The following is a 17,735-nucleotide window of genomic DNA, read 5'->3' as shown; positions in this document are numbered from 1 at the left end:
TGTACCAAAACTCGGCAAGCAGCCATTTCTTAAAGGTTAGATGCAATGAGAAATCTGATACCATGTCAATAAATTTTTTGTACTCTATTAAAAACCATTCATCTGTCTTGGATTTGGGTGTATTAAAAAACATTTTATGAATCTTTTAGCCATGTATGACATCCATTGTGACATCATGAACTGATCTCATTTGGAAAATTGTGAGTTACATAGATTTTTATAATTAAAAATATCACATTAGTTATTATCACCACTGATCTCATCAAAAAGTCTGGGTATTGGGAATATGTGAAGCTCACAGTGAGAGAAACACATTTTCCAAAATTCTAATTTTTGTTTGAAAGGTCAAAATTTTAAAGTGGCAACAAGTAGTATTGGTTGTTTTCTTAGGAAGACATGCTCACTTATTTTTAAGAAAGTCTGCCAAATATCCAAGTCTGAAAAACCAGTTTGTCTGTCATTCTTTCAACGAAAAATGACATTCCATGAAAAAAGAGAGGCTTGGAACTCAATTTCAAAAGTGCTTTTCCTTGAGAGAGCCATCATACTTCGATAGCAAGCAGGAGAAATTTAGGCACACTTCCCATTTCATCACATGCACATGTACTCAACAGTCAAGATTTAGTAAAGGTGATTTTTATTGCTTCATCAAGGACATTCTTAAGTGACAATGGCTTAAAAAAAAAAAAAAAAAAAAAAAAGCTGCAAATGCCTGGAGATAAAGAATACATTGCAGTACTTAGCACAGTGGTATCTTGCCATGACTCATGCTAAGGGACCAGCATTCTCACTCACAACTGCTTTGACACCATCAATGCAAATGTCAATACAGTGAAAAAAATAAATAACATCTTAATATTTTATGAAAATACTGTAGTCTTGACCTCATGGAGCCCTCAAAGAACTGTGTAGTCTTTGAGAACATGAAAACTTCCTTGTTAAGGAATTTTCAATAATCTTATACTTTCTGGTTTTTAACATTTATCCCATGTAATCTTTCTCTGAGAAAATGTTTTGTAATATGCCAAATCAAGACAATTCAACATTGTTAAGAGCACTCCAACTAAAGTTGTCAATTCAAACTCCAAAATGCTTCTATTTTTAAAATCCAGTCTACAGTAATTCAAAAGTACTATAATTTCATTACTACTAACAGAAATTTTATTCCTTGGGCAGTAAATAAACAGTCAATTCATACAAAGAAACTAGCATATCTTTTACAGGTTAATGCAATAAATAAAAATATAAGCTACAAAAGTTTCTCTAAAAACCAATCTTTGAAGCTGAAAAAACAAACAAAAAATATCAAGTAAAAAACAATAAGTTGTCCAGCCAATGTGGCTCAGCAGTTGAGCATCGTCCTATGATCCAGAGATCATGGTTCAACTCCCGGTCAGGGCACATGCTCGGGTTGCAGGCTCGATCACCAGTAGGTGGCGTGCAGAAGGCAGCCAATGATCAATGACACTTTCATCATTGATGTTTCTCTCTCTCTCCCTATCCCTTCCTCTCTCTGAAATCAATAAAGATATATTTTTTAAAAACAAAAATAGTAAGTAAAAGATTCCCCATGCCTGATATACTCACTTTCTGCTTATGCTGCTGCAAGAGGTTGTCAAGATTGTGTCGCCTTTTATAGTTAAAATAGAAGTTTTTACATTGAGCTTCACTTTTAGTTCCCACCATTTTGGCAATTGCTGCCCAGTTACGACCATGTTCTACTAGACCTGTATTTTAAAAACAGACCAAATGTTAATGAATAGTAACCTGATAAAGCAAACAAGAGAAATAATAAAATCAACTTAATCATTGTATTCACAATCATTTATTTTTCCACCCAAATTTAAAACATGCTCATTAAAGCCCTGGGTGGTAGCTCAGTTGGTTAAAGCATTGTCCCGATACACCAAGGTTGCAGGTCGGATCCCCCATCAGGGTACACACAAGAATCAACCAATGAATGCATAAGTAAGTGGAATAACAACAAAATACAAAACGAAACAAAAACACCATTCTCATTAACGAAAGGATTCAACCTTATCTTTATGTATCTCCCAAAGGACTAGGAGAATGTTGGGCACAGAGTAATAGTTCAAACACTTGTAAAATGACTGATAAGGTAGTTCTAAATCTTTGGAAACAGTGTATGTATCAATATGAAGTTAATATAAATATAAATGTTTAACATAAAGATATATATACAGGGCGAAGCATAAGTAGATTTACAGTTGTTCATATGGAAAATAATAATTAATAAACAATAATGAAAGAATGAATTGTTTCACATATTCACAGCTGTAAACCTACTTTTGCCCCATCCTGTGTGTGTGTGTATACACACACACACACACACATATATATATATATGACTCCACGGATAATCAGCTAGTCTTCAGTCCATTTACAATCAAGAAATGCCCTCAAAAAAATTAACCAGTTTTAAAAAAATCTGTTGTAGTACAATGCATTATAGAAACCCATGCCGTCTGACACTTCAATTAAATAATACATATATGCACACATACGCATGTGCAAGGATTATGGGTACATAAATGCATCTATCCATAAAAGCTATACAGCCAGAGATATACTTTAGATACAGGTATACACAAGCAAAAATTTCCAGTACAAATTTAAGAATTTATAGAAAAACATCAGTTTTTCAAGGTTAATTACAGTAGCTTCCTTAATAATAATTGGAAAATCACTTCTAAATCCTGCCTGATAGCTGGGCTGGCATGGTTCAGCAGTTGAGCATCAACCTATGATCCAGTTCAATTCCCAGTCAAGGCACATGCCTGGGTTTCGGGCTCGATCCCCAGTAGGGGGCGTGCGGGAGGCAGTTGATCAATGACTCTCTCATCATTGATGTTTCTATCTCTCTCCCTCTCCCTTCCTCTCTCTGAAATCAATAAAGATATATCTTTAAAAAAATAAATAAATAAATCTTGCCTGATATATGAGTAAGAGATGAAAAGAGTGGTGACTAAACTGATATGTAAGTATAGTTATACATATAATCATGACAAATCACAAATTTTCTAATCATGGCAAACTTCAAATAAAAGAACATGAAACTGCTGTTATTTTTGGTACAGTTGGTTTATGATTCTTAAATGTATCACTCATTACCTGCTAAATAGAAAGTAAGTCTGAAATGTGTCACTAAAAGTCAAGCTATTTACAGTAACTTCTCTCTAGAACTACGAAGTAAATACTTAACTCCCCCAAAACTTAATCTCTCTCAAAATTATTTTAAAAACAAATTTATTTATAAACCAGTTATTTATCCTATTAGAAATTTTAGTTCAATTTTATATTATATCAATAAGCAACAACAGAAAAATATAAGACCCATAATGTTCCAGAGTAAGATCAAGGCCATACAGCTATGAAAACAGCAGAGGCAGGAACCAAACTTTTGTCTGGCTAGCTACAAAGTTCATGCTTTCTTCTCTGAACACAGTGCAATTTCTTACTTGTTTTTTTCTTCCCTTAGTAGATTATAATCAAATGTCTTACCAAATGAAAACTAAAATTATTTACCATTCTATTCAATGTAACTTTTAAATAACAGAAATGCCGACTTTTTGTATGAAAATACGTTCTAAAACAACTTTAATAGCATATAATCACAACTATTCTGTAAAAGTGTAAATAGCCTATTTGCTCTTTAATAAAATGAGAACCTTAAATTCCTCATAAGTGGGCCTCTTCAACAAGGCACACTTGGGGTACCTTATAAGGTAAAAAACAAACAAACATAAAAAACCACAAACTTATAAGTTTACTTCTAAATTTTATTTATCATTGTGGAAGAACTTTTTTTAGTTTAAAAAATTAGCTCTACCTCACTCATTATCAATAATCCTAAATACAAAAATAAAACAAAAAACCCTGAAGAATCTGAACTATCATTTACCTTTTTTAGCAACTTCCATTTCTTCTTCTGTCCACCGAGAGGTTTCTACAGGCTCTGTAGAAACTAAAATAAAGAGAGAGAACCCGATAAGGTAGAAAAAAATTAAGCTAAATCCTTCACTCACAGATTATATGGCACTGACCACATAATTTGTAACCTACCTATCTGACATAAAGCCTGTTTAAAGCATTTGGTGAAAGAAAGTATGGAAATAGGATGACATCAACCTCATTCCCTAACAAACTAAAAGGGAAAATGTAACACCTCTGTGATCTTTCTCAATGTTTTTAAATGTTCCATCCATATCTACATGTTTGAACATCATTAATTTATTTTCTAAGCAGCCTCACTTCACCCAGTGCCTTCCCAATTACTAGAGCTCCACCTTTCCTCTCCTGAGTTTTAGTTAAACGAAGAAACAACCTCCACCTTCTGGTCCAGGCACAGTTCTCCTCCATTCTCTGATTCCCGCCCCCCCAATCTCTTCCTAACGCTCGGAGGCTCTTATGTTCATCCACTGTGCCTGACATCTAGTAAGCACAGATGGATCACAAACTGAGCACTTTCTCTTTTGCTTCAGAATGAAAATTGAGACTACCAGGCTTGAAGTGAGCTCCTGTGTACTCCTCTTCTCAATTAACATAGCCAGTATGCACCACCACCCACTTGACCTAGTCACAGGGCCCTCGGAGTAGTAATGCTTGAACCCTTCCTCCCATCTACCACTCACATCTGATGGCACGCGTCAATTCTCACCTCCTGAATCTACCCTCTTGCCTGGGCCACTGCATGCATAATGTTGCCCTTCTAGCTGGTCTCTCTTTTTCCACCCCTTCTTCTCTCTAACCTGACCTCCACGACTGTCACTAGAGTATTCTGAACACCAATCTAATCAAAGCACTCTATTTAAAAATCTTTGTAAGCTCCCTACTTTGGAAGCAAAGCAGGGTATAGTTCAAACAAAGCCCTTTGTGATCTACCCCCCATCCGCTTGTCTAGTTATTTCTCTCACATCATTCTTGCCATCCCCAGAACTTGTGTTCTCTTTAATACTTAATCTTGTAAGTAAAATTGGAACCACTGAACCAAAAACGGTGGTACTCATCATTAATGTAATCCTTTATAAACTAATGAGGCAATAGTAACAAAGAAAAATGCTTGGACTCTTAGACTGAATATTCCCATCTAAGAATTTATCCCTATAAAAAATAACTTGCCCGGCCGGGCATGGCTCAGCGGTTGAGCGTCAACCTAGGATCCTAGGCGATCGGGGTTCGATTCCTGGTCAGGGCACATGCCCAGGTTGTGGGCTCAATCAATGACTCTCTCATCATTGATGTTTCTCTCTCTCTCTTTCTCTCCTTTCCTCTCTCTGAAATCAATAGATACATTAAAAAAAAACAAAAAAAAAACTTAACAGAAAGGAAGTGCTATGTGAATATTTTTTTTAAAATTACAGTGCTGCCTGGCCAGCATGACTCAGTGGTTGAGCATCGACCTATGAACCAGGAAGTCATGGTTTAATTCCCAGTCAGGGTCAGGGCACATGCCTGGGTTGCAGGCTTGATCCCCAGCAGGGAGCGTGCATGAGGCAGCCCATCAATGACTCATCATTGATGTTTCTATCTCTCTCACTCTCCCTTCCTCGCTGAAATCAATACAAATGTATTTTTTAAAAAATTAAAGTGCTATCTACATCAGTTTAAAAAGAGAGCAGGAAATAGCCTCATTATTCAGCAATAGGGAATGGATCAGGAAATCGTGCTTCAGGGAACAGCACAATGCCAACATTTCACAGCCATGAAAAAGTAAAAATGAAAATTGCTTAGAAACTAGAAAGTATTCTTTTTTAAAAAAATATATCTTTATTGATTTCAGAGAGAGGAAGGGAGAGGGAGAGGGATAGAAACATCAGTGATGAGAGAGTCATTGATCGGCTGTGAGCCTGCAACCCGGGCATGTGCCCTGACTGGGAATCGAACCCCAATGGCCTGGATCCTAGGTCGACGCCCAACCACTGAGCCACGCCTGGCTGGGCAAAAGTATTCTTGATATATGCTAAGTTAAAATATCAGAAAACAAAGTAGCATGTATACTAGGGTTATAAGTAAGTAAAAAAACAAACAAAAGCAGCTATATTAGAGTACCAATATGGGGGCTGTTGTTCTTTTACAAAAAACTTTTATATATGAAGTCTGAAAAATGTAAAGTTTAGATTTGCAGATTATTTCTAGGTTGTCACTATCAGAGGTCCCTCCGGCCCTAGTCTAGCATTGACAGAGAATCCCAAACTAAGGCCTGTTCACTCCACCCTCCCACTCACTGGGTTCTGGTGGCGGTGGCAGCGGTGGAGGGGGCTCCTCGGTGGCTGCTGCCGCAGCAGCGCTGGCAGCAGCGGCTTCATTTGTCATGGACCTAGTGATCCGACCCTTTCGGCGGCCCTGACTGTTGGCAGTCTTTCGTCCCCGGGGCATGGCCTGCTCTCGCTCCTCAGTTTCTTCTGCTGCTCCTTCTGTCTTGTCCTTTTCCTTGGTATTTTCTCTGGAAACAAAAGTGAATGAAAATTTTGTGTGATTTAAAGTATACATTTACAGAGATGGCAGCTTTGAGAATTCTTTAAATAGAAATTGAATGAAACTAAGCAATCCCTTAGTTAATAAAACAAAATTTATGAAAAATTCTGTCATGCCCCAATTTTAAGTTTTGATTCAAATTTAGATATTTCACAAAGTCTTGTTTTATTTGTTAAGGGACTTAAAATTTAAGCACATTTCAAATCACCTCACTTAGATACAAGAACACTTTAAGGAAGTGATGCATGGCAGCAGAAAACCACCCTCTAGACCTGCAATCCAGAGGCAGTGGGGTACACCGAAAAGTTGGAGCCCTGGATTTCTGGGCTTTGCTCTGACATAAGTTTTCTCCTGTGTGACATAAAGAAACTGAAACAGACACCCTCCATGACAGACACCCTTTCTGGAATAATAATCTACGATACTGTTTGATTAAAGCAGGCTCAATATTCTCATCCACTCACTTCCAGTACAGTAATGTGCAAAGAGGGCAGGATGGCCAAGTAGTTAGGAAAATGGCCTCTGGAACCAGGTTGCCTGGGTTTGTACAGAGCTCTATGTGATGACTAGCTCTGTGATGACCTTGGACAAGCAAACTTACCTCCATGGACCTGTTTTTCTCATCTGTAAAATGAGGATAATAACAGCATATTTCACAGGGTTGTTGTGAGAGTTAAAGAAGTTAATTTATGGAAAATGCTTAGAACAGAGCCTGGAACATAGTAAGCATAGGTGTCTGCTACTATTAAATCTACCTCTTTCAGGCGATAAAGTGCTTAGCATAGTCTCGGGCACTTAGGAAAACGCAGTAAGCTGTCATTACTATTAATAGCAATAGTACTACAAGTAATACTGGAAAACTGTTCTCTGTACTCCTTATCTCCCAAGGGTTGTTATAGTTAAAAGCAAGGTGCTTAGATTTATCAGGGAGATCACTCCATAGGTTGTAAAAATGTCTAATCACTGGGTTGTACACCTGAAACTAATATCATATTGTACATCAACTGTAATTAAAAAATAAAAATTATTTTTTTAAAAGCAAGGTGCTTAATGTACATTTTTGCAAATGAACAAATAGATGCCAATATTCAAACACTCAACTATTCTTGCTTAATGGAAGGTGGGGTTTTAAATTTTTTTTAAAATTTTACCTACTTCAAGTAAAGACTTGTCATAGCTTAGCAAGTAAGTCCCCCCCCCACCGAGCCCCCAAATGCTTCAAGAATCATTCTTTCCCTTTCAGTTCTAAATTACCCTTGAAATTACCCTGTAGCTCTCTCTCCCTTCACTTCTTTATTCCCTTACCAATCTGGCTATGACTACAGCCTCCTATTAAGGAGGTTTTGTTAAAAGTCACCAATGACTTAACTGCAAAATCAAATGGTCTTTTCTCAATTGTCATCACATTACTCATTCTGCCGCAACTGATAGTGTGGACAATTCTTTTTACATCCTTCTCAACTTTGCACTTAGGACTCCACACTTTCCTAGTATTAATATCCCCAATGCCCATCTTGGGTCTCCTCCTGGGGACTGCCTTTTCCCATTCATCCTTTCATACAGGGATTTCCTAAGGCTCACTCTGGTCTTAAAGTTCTGTGAGGTTACCCATTAGCATCAATTCTACTAGACTCATACTCCAACTCCTAAATCTCCTAAAATCTAGACTTGTTTTCCCACTTACCTGCTAGAATAGCCACCTGAATTTCCTATTAATATCCAACACTATGCTCACCCTCACCACCTTGCTTCTTGCTCCACCTCACTCTCTAACCACTTGCTGTTAACAATACCACCATGTTCACAATCATTCAGGTTTCAATTCGACATCATTTTTAGCTCTTTCCCTTTTTCTTTACTTCTTATATGTAACCTAATGCCAAAACTTGGTTACCTCATCTCATTAGTATTTCTCCCACTAATTCACCATCTCTATTTCTACTACCACTGAACTTATTTGGTATCTGAGTACCCCAACGATAAGTCTTTTGTAACAGCCTCCCTGACTCATATCTCTAATCCATCCATTCTACACTGCTAACAGAGCAATACTCTAGCAGAATAATTTTGGTAATAAACCATTCTCCATCCATTCTAACCCTTGCCTACTCCCACACAGCCTCCTGAATGAAGTCTGCATTTTAGCTTTCATTAAGGCTTTACATTATCTAACCCCAATCCACTTTCTACTTTTCTTTTTCAGGCACCCTCTGTTCTAATCTAATGAAACCCATCACCTGCCATTTCTCAAAGAAGCATATGTATTCAAGCTGTTCCCTTTACTCTACCCTGCCTTAACCACTAGCTCTTACATAAAGCCCTCCAAATTATCCAGACAGAAGTACAGTTAAATCCTGGTTCTCGGACGTCTCCCTTCTCGAATATTTTGGTTCTCCACCAAGTTGTTCACAAAAAAAGTCTCAGTTATTGAACATAACTTTATTTGTGGACCTGACAACCCATTGATTCTGATACATGAGCATGACAAAAAGCATCTCTCAGGCTACAAACAAAGGAGAGAATGCTAGTGAATTTACAGCTAAACCTGGCTTAGTTAACATCTCAGGAAATTGTGCTGTGAATATTTTTGTGTTTTTGCTTTGGTTGCTGGCAAAATGGATGATTAGCACAATTTTAAAACATAAAGAAGCCATCAAGAGTGCTAATGTTGCTAAGGGTGTGAAAGAAACAATGATCACAGGCAATTAAGAGTAGAAAAACTGTGGTTGATTTGGATAAACGAAAAGCAGCCAGAGACAGCATTTTGGAGGCAGTGATATGTGAAAAAGTGAAGATGCTGCATGCTGACCTCCTGAAAGACACCCCTGGAATGTGTGATTCTTTTAGCAGGGGTGAGGAACCTTTTTTCTGCCAAGGGCCACTTGGATATTTATAACTTCATTCGCAGGCATACAAAACTATCAACTTAAGAATTAGCTATGAAAAAAAGCTCCAAGATTTATTGAATTTCGAGTCCCACCTGTGGTTGCCTTGGCAGAGCCACACTAAATGATTTCATAGGCTAAACATCCCCCACCCCTGGTTTAAGGCTAGTAGGGGGTGGTTTGATAAATTAAGAAGTGTTTGTTTACAGATGAAACAGTACATTAGACATGTAGTGTATATAAGAAAGGCTAAAACAAGGAATCATTTGGGGGTCTAGAACAAATTTAATTCAATTTACATTATTTCTTGTGGGGAAAAATGATTTTGTTTTTGAACAAATCGCTTCTTGAACAGCCTTCTGAAACAAATTAAGTTCAAGAACCGAGGTTCCACTGTAAACCTCAACCTCTTCTCAATATTTCAACATAATTTATTGGTTTTGTTCATGTCCTCCAGGATTTTCTCTTTTTCTTAAATAGCACTTGTATTTGCTTAATTTTCTCCAATTAGGTCATAAACTACCTGGGAATAGTAGATATCTTAGGTATTTTTGCATCCTCCATAAGACCTAACTCACATCAGTAATAAATGAATGTTAAATAAATAAGAAACTTTAAGGAAAAAGTAAAATCAAGATATGGTAGTTCATATAAGCAGAACCAATGACCATGGGAGTATAAATGTTATACTTGAACTAAAAAAAAATTTTCTAAATAGCTATCTTCCTAAAGCAAAATATTAGAATGGCATGAGTATCCAACCTTTAAAAGCCATGTCAAGTGATTAAGCCTGCTTTAGTTGCCACAAAACTAGATAAACCTTCAGTATTTCCAAGAGGATTATAAAAATAACAATAAATATTAAAAAGGAACAAACTACTGATACGTATATTATGTATGGACCTCAAGGGCATTGTGCTAAGTAAAAGAAGCCACACATGGATTCTATACTGCATGATTCAGTTTATATGAAATTCTAGAAAATGCAAAACAGATTAGTGGTTGCCAAGGCCAGAAAACGGGAGAGAAACTATGCAAAGGAGCATATGGGAACTTTTAGGGGTGATGAACATGTTCTATCTACATCACACTTGTGGCAATGATTGCACCAATGCACACACATGTCAAAATGTATCAACATACACACCTAAAATTAGTGAATTTTATTCTATATAAAAAGTGCTTCAATAAAGCTGATGCCTGGGGGAGACACAACCAACCCAGCTACCCTGACACAGTATGTACACAGGAATCAACAGTTGCTGTGCTGTCTTTGAGTGGCAGAATCACAGGTTGATTTTCTTTATACTTTGCTCTCTTTTTCTAATAAAAACAAGAATTACTTTTATAACCAGGAAAAGAGCAACAATAACCACAAACAAACCAGGAACTCGATTTTACATGATAAATAAAAATCAATAAAGGTGGAATATAGGCATTATATAAATGAGGTACAAAATAAGATCCTTAGGTATCTTTGAAACCAAAGATTAAATTATATTTGATATAGCTCAGTGATAAATATATATTATCATAGCCTATTTCTACTGAAGTAATATATCATGTCTGGCAAATAAGTCCACTTAGCCAAAAGTTATATTTACTGAAATACTCCCTTCCTTACTTATATCAAATAACTATTAAATGGTCAAAGCACACATCACATTGATTCTTTTATTTGAAGTTTTATACCTTCAAAAGATTCAATTTCATTATTTAAAAATAAGCGTAACATTTAACTAAGTAACCCTAATTCTTTACTCACTTAGAGTCCTCCTTTTCATCTTTTTCTTCTTCATCTTTTTTTTCCTCTTCTTTTTTCTCTGTTTTTTCTGCTTTATCTTCTTCTTTTTCTTCTACTTTTTCTTCTTGTGATGGTCGGGCAATTTGCTGCTAGAATAAACCATCATTTATAAAATTCAAAGGTAAAAGAACTAGCTCCTCAAGTTCTGATGATGACTTTTAATAAATATCTATGCAAAAAAATCAGTAAGTGATTAACTTATTAATCACATACAATGAATTAGGGATCATGTATTATAAATAAGTCTAATGTTCTTTAATATATTCTATACATATTGCTTAAAAGGTCACACATACATATACACACACATGCCCATAGTCTTTGAACCCATCAAAGAGGTGAAAATGTGAAGATTTCACCAGAAATTTGAGGTTGGTTCTTTCTTTTTGTAACTCCTACATCTAATCCATCACTCAAGCATTTCAACTCTACCTTAAAATTTGATAACATATAATTTATCAAACCATCTCCCTATGATTTGATATTTACTACATTCTCAATTTTTTCACCACAGATAATACTACGAGAAACATCTTTACGCTTTTACTCTTTTGGGGGAGCATTCATTTAATGGAATTAGTAGACAGCTATGGTCATTTACCAAGACTGAAGCAATTTGGAAAAATACTAAAGACATAATAAAGTGAAAAAAAGTAAAGCACAAATATTTCTAAGCTGTAATTACAACCATGTGATTATAAATATATGTATGAACAAAGACTGAGAATAAGACTATGTGATCTTTCATCTTTGATGTCTCACTTGCTAAAACTGCTAAAGGAAAAAAGTAAAATTAAGTTTCTCATATTACTATTATTTTTAATCCTTACCCAAGGATATTTTTTCCATTGCTTTTTCAGAGAGTGGAAGGGGGAAGGGGAAAGAAACATTGATGTGAGAGAGACACATCAATTGGTTTCCTCCCAAATACACCCTGACTGGGGCCAGGGATGAGCTTGTAACCAAGGTAGGTGCCCCTGGCCAAAATCAAACCCAGGACCCTTCAGTCCACGGGCCAACACTCTGACCATTGAGCCAAACCAGCTAGGGCTATGTTATTATTTTTATTTAATTCCGAATCAAGACTGTCAATGGAATTCTGACTCATCATCATGGCACACAGCCTATGTCCCATGTGCACCTCTTTCCAACCCCCATGCTTTCCTACATTGGTTGCTCCTCTGGACTCACATAACATGCTCACCATTTTCATGCCTTTGCCTGGAACACCCTTTCCACCCTTCCTTGCCTAGAAAACTCCAACATATCCAATGAGATTCAGCTCAAAATGCTACATCTCTTGTGAGACATCTGGATTTCCACAGAAGCTTCAGACCCTGTCTCCCTATCTTTCCACCTGCATGTCCACATGTGCTTGTAGCACTTAGCTCAGATGGTATAGCATCTGGTTATCAGGGTACGTCTGGCTCACTGTGTTATAATCTCACAAAAGACAAGTGAGGCAGGATAATAAAAAGCTAAAAAAAAAAAAAGGTCCAGAGGCATGGAACAGACTGACAAATCTCAGAGGGAAGGGGGCATGGGAGTGGGGGAGACAGGGAGAGATTAGCCAAAGAATTTATATACTTATATGCATAGCCCACGGACACAGACAATAGTGTGAAGACCTGGGGTGGGGTAGTGGTTGGGTGAAGGGGGACAGAGGGGGGAAAAAGGGGACATCTGTAATACTGTCAACAATAAAATACATATATATATTTAAAATAAAAAACTAGGAAAATTTCTTGGCAAGTGGAATGAGGGAACTGAGATAAGATAATAAAACAAGGCCAAACAATTTGAACAACTTAGCTAGAAAGACCTTATCTTTCCTAACCAAGGACACTTGAGAGCAAATGGTTTATACCTCCCCTCCCTAACCAGAGAATAAAAATAGCTTAAATCACTATAGCAAGGGAGACAGGTAACAGAGACCCAATTAGTGCTATTTGTGCCACCCAAACCCAAGAATGGATGACGTCTGAGGGATAAATAGCAAAACATAAAGCAATTAGAGCCAGACAGACCCAAGATAAAAGTAAGACCAGTGAAAGTGATCAGAGAACAATCTCAAACTCCCCTATATGCTCATTTTGATGCATTAGCATATTAAAAAACATACCTGGAAAGCTGATGAATATTCTGCTGAAACCCTCCTGAGACCTCCCCTAAGATTTCCATAAACAAAAAAGAGATAAAAATTCTCAAGACAAAAGATGTCAGCACCCGCCCTCTTTGGAGCATGTCCACCCACTCAAGGTGTACTTTTGCTTTCTTTTCTTCCAAACTCTAAGGGTCCCCATGAGACTTAAAACCAGGCGAGCAGTGGGCAGTGGCAGCTGGTCCTAGGCTTACCCCCTGAACCTGTCTCCAAGACCCTATTTTCTCTGACTTTTCAATGAGCTAACAGCAGCCCCACTTTGGCTCACGTCTCACTGTAATTTTTACTCCTCAGTGAGTCCACACAGCCCAGCATGGCTCACTTCTTTCCTATATGTTACTAGAGGGCCAATGCAGACCTCCCTAGACTCTCTCCTGTAGCTTCTTCTATCCTAAGCCCTTCCTTGTTTTACTGTCCCCAGCTTTATTAAATGTACTCTCAAAATCACCTGGATTCGCAGTGAAATCTTTCCTGCATGAAGTCAAGAACCCACACAGTATAGGCTGGCCCTAGGCAGACTCGCTCCTGCCCGATCCCTGTCCAGTGACACGAGGACCCAACCCTAATCATCTAAATATCCCCATTTCCTAGCAGAACATCTGGACTATGGGAATGTCTGCATGTGTTAGATACAACAAAAACCAAACTCCTTTATTCTGGTTATCTGAAAAGTTTTTTGCACTCCCATCTCAATCTTTCATTCTGATCCAGGCTAATGTCAATCTTGCCTCAAAATAACTGCCTGTCCACTTAGCCTGTTCCTTTCACAAAACCTAAAGTACTCAGTTATTCGCAGTAAAAGGTTCCTTAATTCATAATAGCATCTCAAAGTATTTTACCTACTTACCAAAAGTAAAATCTGACTTTTTCTTGAAATACTGACCATTCCACAAGAGGTCCCACATTATGCCTTCTTCAAATCATGTGGAAAGACGAAGAACCTGTATTCTTATTGCTCGCTACTGTCACTTCCAGAAAATTGCTAAACTGTAGTATTTTTTAAATATTTCCTTTTTTGGATTTTATAAAATCTACCTGATACTTTTCTTCCTCTTTTAGTGTTGCAGATTGATTTCTCGAATACTCCTATGAGCACATGGTTTATTATGCCTTGCCATTATTCTTCAGATTTAAAAATACATGTCTAGGGGAAGTCACTTTAGATGAAATATGGCTCCAGCAGCAAAAGCGTGTGGGAAATGCTGGACTCTGTTTAACCCTCTGCGGCTACTTAACTCTCTGTAGTCTCAGGCTTGGCTGACTACCCAGAGAAGCAAATGCCACCCAAAGATAAATGTCATGCTCCCAGGAAGGAGGATAATGAATGTATAAAGTGTGATAATTGTCTCACGTTATCTGTTGACTTAGGAATGCACTGTTCTTTCTGGTGGTCTATGTGGCTACCCACCATATGGTTTTACTATTATTCCCTATAAAAAGGGATCTTGTCTGGGAGAGGTGTAGATTCTTCCTGGCAGGCAGCTGCTGACAGCAGCTGCTTTGCCACTGTAAGTTTCTCCTATTAAGGCTCTTATGAATTTGAATGAGGTTACATGTGAGTTCTTCAGAATCAATGTTAAATTTAGATATCTGGGGCTTTCCCCCAATAGTATGTCAATGTCTTTGATTCCTTTATTCTATGAAAATGTCACAGTCCATCAAGAACTGTATCTACTATTCCACTTTGACCCCTGTCTAAATTGTTTCAACACTATGATTCCCTCATTTGCTTTATGTGACCTTCCAAATTCCTCACCCTGGCTAACTGCCAGTTTCCTTTACTTCAAAGTATTTATTATTATTATTATTACTGTTAGTAGAAACAAACTAAGAAATCAGGAAGATTTTTCAAATGTATACTTTACAACCATGACAAGGTCTGCTTTACAACTGGGAATGTTTTATTCATTTCTAACTGACTCCCTATCATACCATAGGGGTCACAAGACCAATTTCAAATTATGATAACCTCATCCCTACCACAAATGCAGTATCACCTGTCATTCTGAACCAATAAGATAGCATTCCTATGACAAACTCTGACCTTTGTCTAGCAGACAGGCTGTGTAACACAGAAAATGGCTTATAGACCTAAGCAATAATGGGGAGGTATCAACTCAGCAGAAGGTAAGTAAGGAGGTTTGCTGGTCCCTCAGGCTTATTTCACTAATATTTTTCTCCTTCTAATGAGAACCTTAAGTTTTGAAGAAAGTAAGCAATCCCACACATTCTCTGCTGCATAAAATCCAGTAAACTTGACTCCACCTTCCACAGTGCTGGGAACGGAGAAGCAACTATAGCACCTACTTCAAACCAGTCAATAGGAAAAGGAACAGGATCCCTTCTGACACACAGCTCCCAGTTCTGCAGAGGGTGTGGAAACGATTCAAAGAAATTGATGGAGTTGCTGGATAGAGTTTACAGAAATGTGTGACACCTCCAAAGCAGAATCTCTTACACTCCATCCAGGCACACCCACACTGACTAGGAAGCAGTGAGTGGAAAGGGAGTCTTGGGAAGCCAGACAGTGCAGCCAGCACTTGATATGCATTCAGACCCATTTCATGCCACCGACATGAAAGAGTAAGAATAAACTGTGTTAGACAGACATGAGCAGAGCAAGGACCATGGGCCACGTACAGAAACTCACCAGGGCAGAAAGCCCCAGATGCCTAGCAAAGGGCAAAACTAGGAAAACAAGAACCTTGTACCCAGGGTAACCTATCCTCCCCCAGCATATCACTGGTCATGCAGTTTAGACCTCCTGAGCATTTCCTCCCTAAGGATAACATCTAGGCCTCAGTTGTATTTCTGCTCCAGGCCCATAAAAGCAGCAAAACCAGACAAGTGGTACCCTGGCTGCCTCAGGACCAGCTACACTGACTAATGACCCCCCCAACCCCTGGCACTGACCAATCGGTGGAGACCACAAGCCTGAAAGAACATATTTGGAAAGCTGATGAATATTCTATTGGGATACTTCCCTGAGACCTCTCCTAGGATTTCCACCTGCAAGAGATAAATATGCTCAGGACAAAGGGCCCAGTGCACACCAGGGGAGCACACCAGCACCATCCCTTTCCCCCTTCTTTCCTCCGAGGCGACCCCACGAGACTTGCAACCAGGGGGGGAATGGGCAGCAGCAGCTGATCCTGGACTTACCCCCTGAACCTGTCTCCTAGGCCCCCTTCTCTCTCTGACTTCTCAGTAAGCCGAAGCAGCCCAGCCTCTTCTATGTGCATCCTTGTTTCATTGTCCCAAGTATACTTTCACTGCCATCATGGACCCAATACCCTTTGACTCAGTGCTATGTGGCCCTTCCCTTTGGATATCCCCCACCCCCAATCTCCTTTCCTAAAGTAAATTCAATCTTTCTTTATTCACAATCTGAGATGGCTATTTAGCCTGCTCCCACACCACCGACCTTAACCATTCACTCTGGTTTTGTAATACAGTAGAACTTCAGTTCTCAAACTTAATTCATTCTAGAAGGCTGTTCAAGAAGCATTGTGTTAAAAATCCAAGTCAGCCCGGCCGGGTGTGGCTCAGCAGTTGAGCATCGACCTGGGATCCAGGCAATCGGGGTTCAGTTCCTGGTCAGGGCACATGCCCAGGTTGTGGGCTCGATCAATGACTCTCTCATCATTGATGTTTCTATCTCTCTCCCTCTCCTTTCCTCTCTCTGAAATCAATAAAGATATATTAAAAAAAAAAAAAAAATCCAAGTCATTTTTTCTCATTAGAAATAATGTAAATTGAATTAATTTGTTCCAGACCCCTATATGATTCTGTTTTAACCTTTCTTATATACAGTACATGTCTAATCTACTGTTTAATCTATAAACAAACACTTCTTTTCTTAAATTTATTAAACTACCCCTTACTAGCCTTAAAGGAATCACTTTCGGCACATGTTCCAGGGGTGTCTTTCAGGAGGTCAGCATGCAGCATCTTCACTTTTTCACATCACTGCCTCCAAAATGCTGTCTCTGGCTGCTTTTCGTTTATCCAAATCAACCACAGTTTTTCTACCTCTTAATTGCCTATGATCATTGTTTCTTTCACACCCTTAGCAACATTAGCACTCTTGATGGCCTCTTTATGTTTTAAAATTGTGCTAATCGTCCATTTTGCGAGCAACAAAAGCAAAAACAAACACAAAAATATTCACAGCACAATTTCCTGAGATATTAACTATGCCAGGTTTAACTGTAAACTGATTCATACTGGTTCATTCTCTCCTTTGTTTGTGGCCTGAGAGATGCTTTTTGTCACGCTGATGTATCAGCATGAAAGGGCTGATATGTTGAAAAGTGAAGTTTTGTTAGAAAACCAAGACATTTTTTCATAAATAACTTGGTCCAGATCCAAACTGTTCCAGATGGGAGAG

The 17,735-nt window shown here is 38.2% G+C and overlaps 1 protein-coding gene across 24 annotated transcripts in view; it reads right to left on the bottom strand.

The window, feature by feature from the left end:
- Positions 1-17,735, bottom strand: part of NCOR1 (nuclear receptor corepressor 1) — a gene marked incomplete at its 3' end in the record, with an annotated part of 194,618 nt that overhangs the window by 71,206 nt on the left and 105,677 nt on the right. For 16 of the 24 annotated variants that reach the window (XR_014000470.1, XR_014000471.1, XM_081161020.1 and 13 more), the window contains 4 exons: positions 11,146-11,273; positions 6,246-6,463; positions 3,923-3,985; positions 1,588-1,727 (listed from right to left, as the gene is read on the bottom strand). Coding sequence is in view for 22 of the 24 variants with exons in the window: in XM_081161020.1 (XP_081017146.1) it covers positions 1,588-1,727; positions 3,923-3,985; positions 6,246-6,463; positions 11,146-11,273 (549 nt within the window). The remainder of the gene's footprint in view (positions 1-1,587; positions 1,728-3,922; positions 3,986-6,245; positions 6,464-11,145; positions 11,274-17,735) is intronic. The other 8 variants (XM_081161018.1, XM_081161022.1, XM_081161021.1 and 5 more) reach the window with 1 other exon arrangement.

The sequence above is a fragment of the Miniopterus schreibersii genome (assembly GCF_964146895.1).
Source record: "Miniopterus schreibersii genome assembly, chromosome: 16".
Classification (NCBI taxonomy): Eukaryota; Metazoa; Chordata; class Mammalia; order Chiroptera; family Miniopteridae; genus Miniopterus; species Miniopterus schreibersii.
This window is presented reverse-complemented; position numbering and strand designations above follow the sequence as displayed.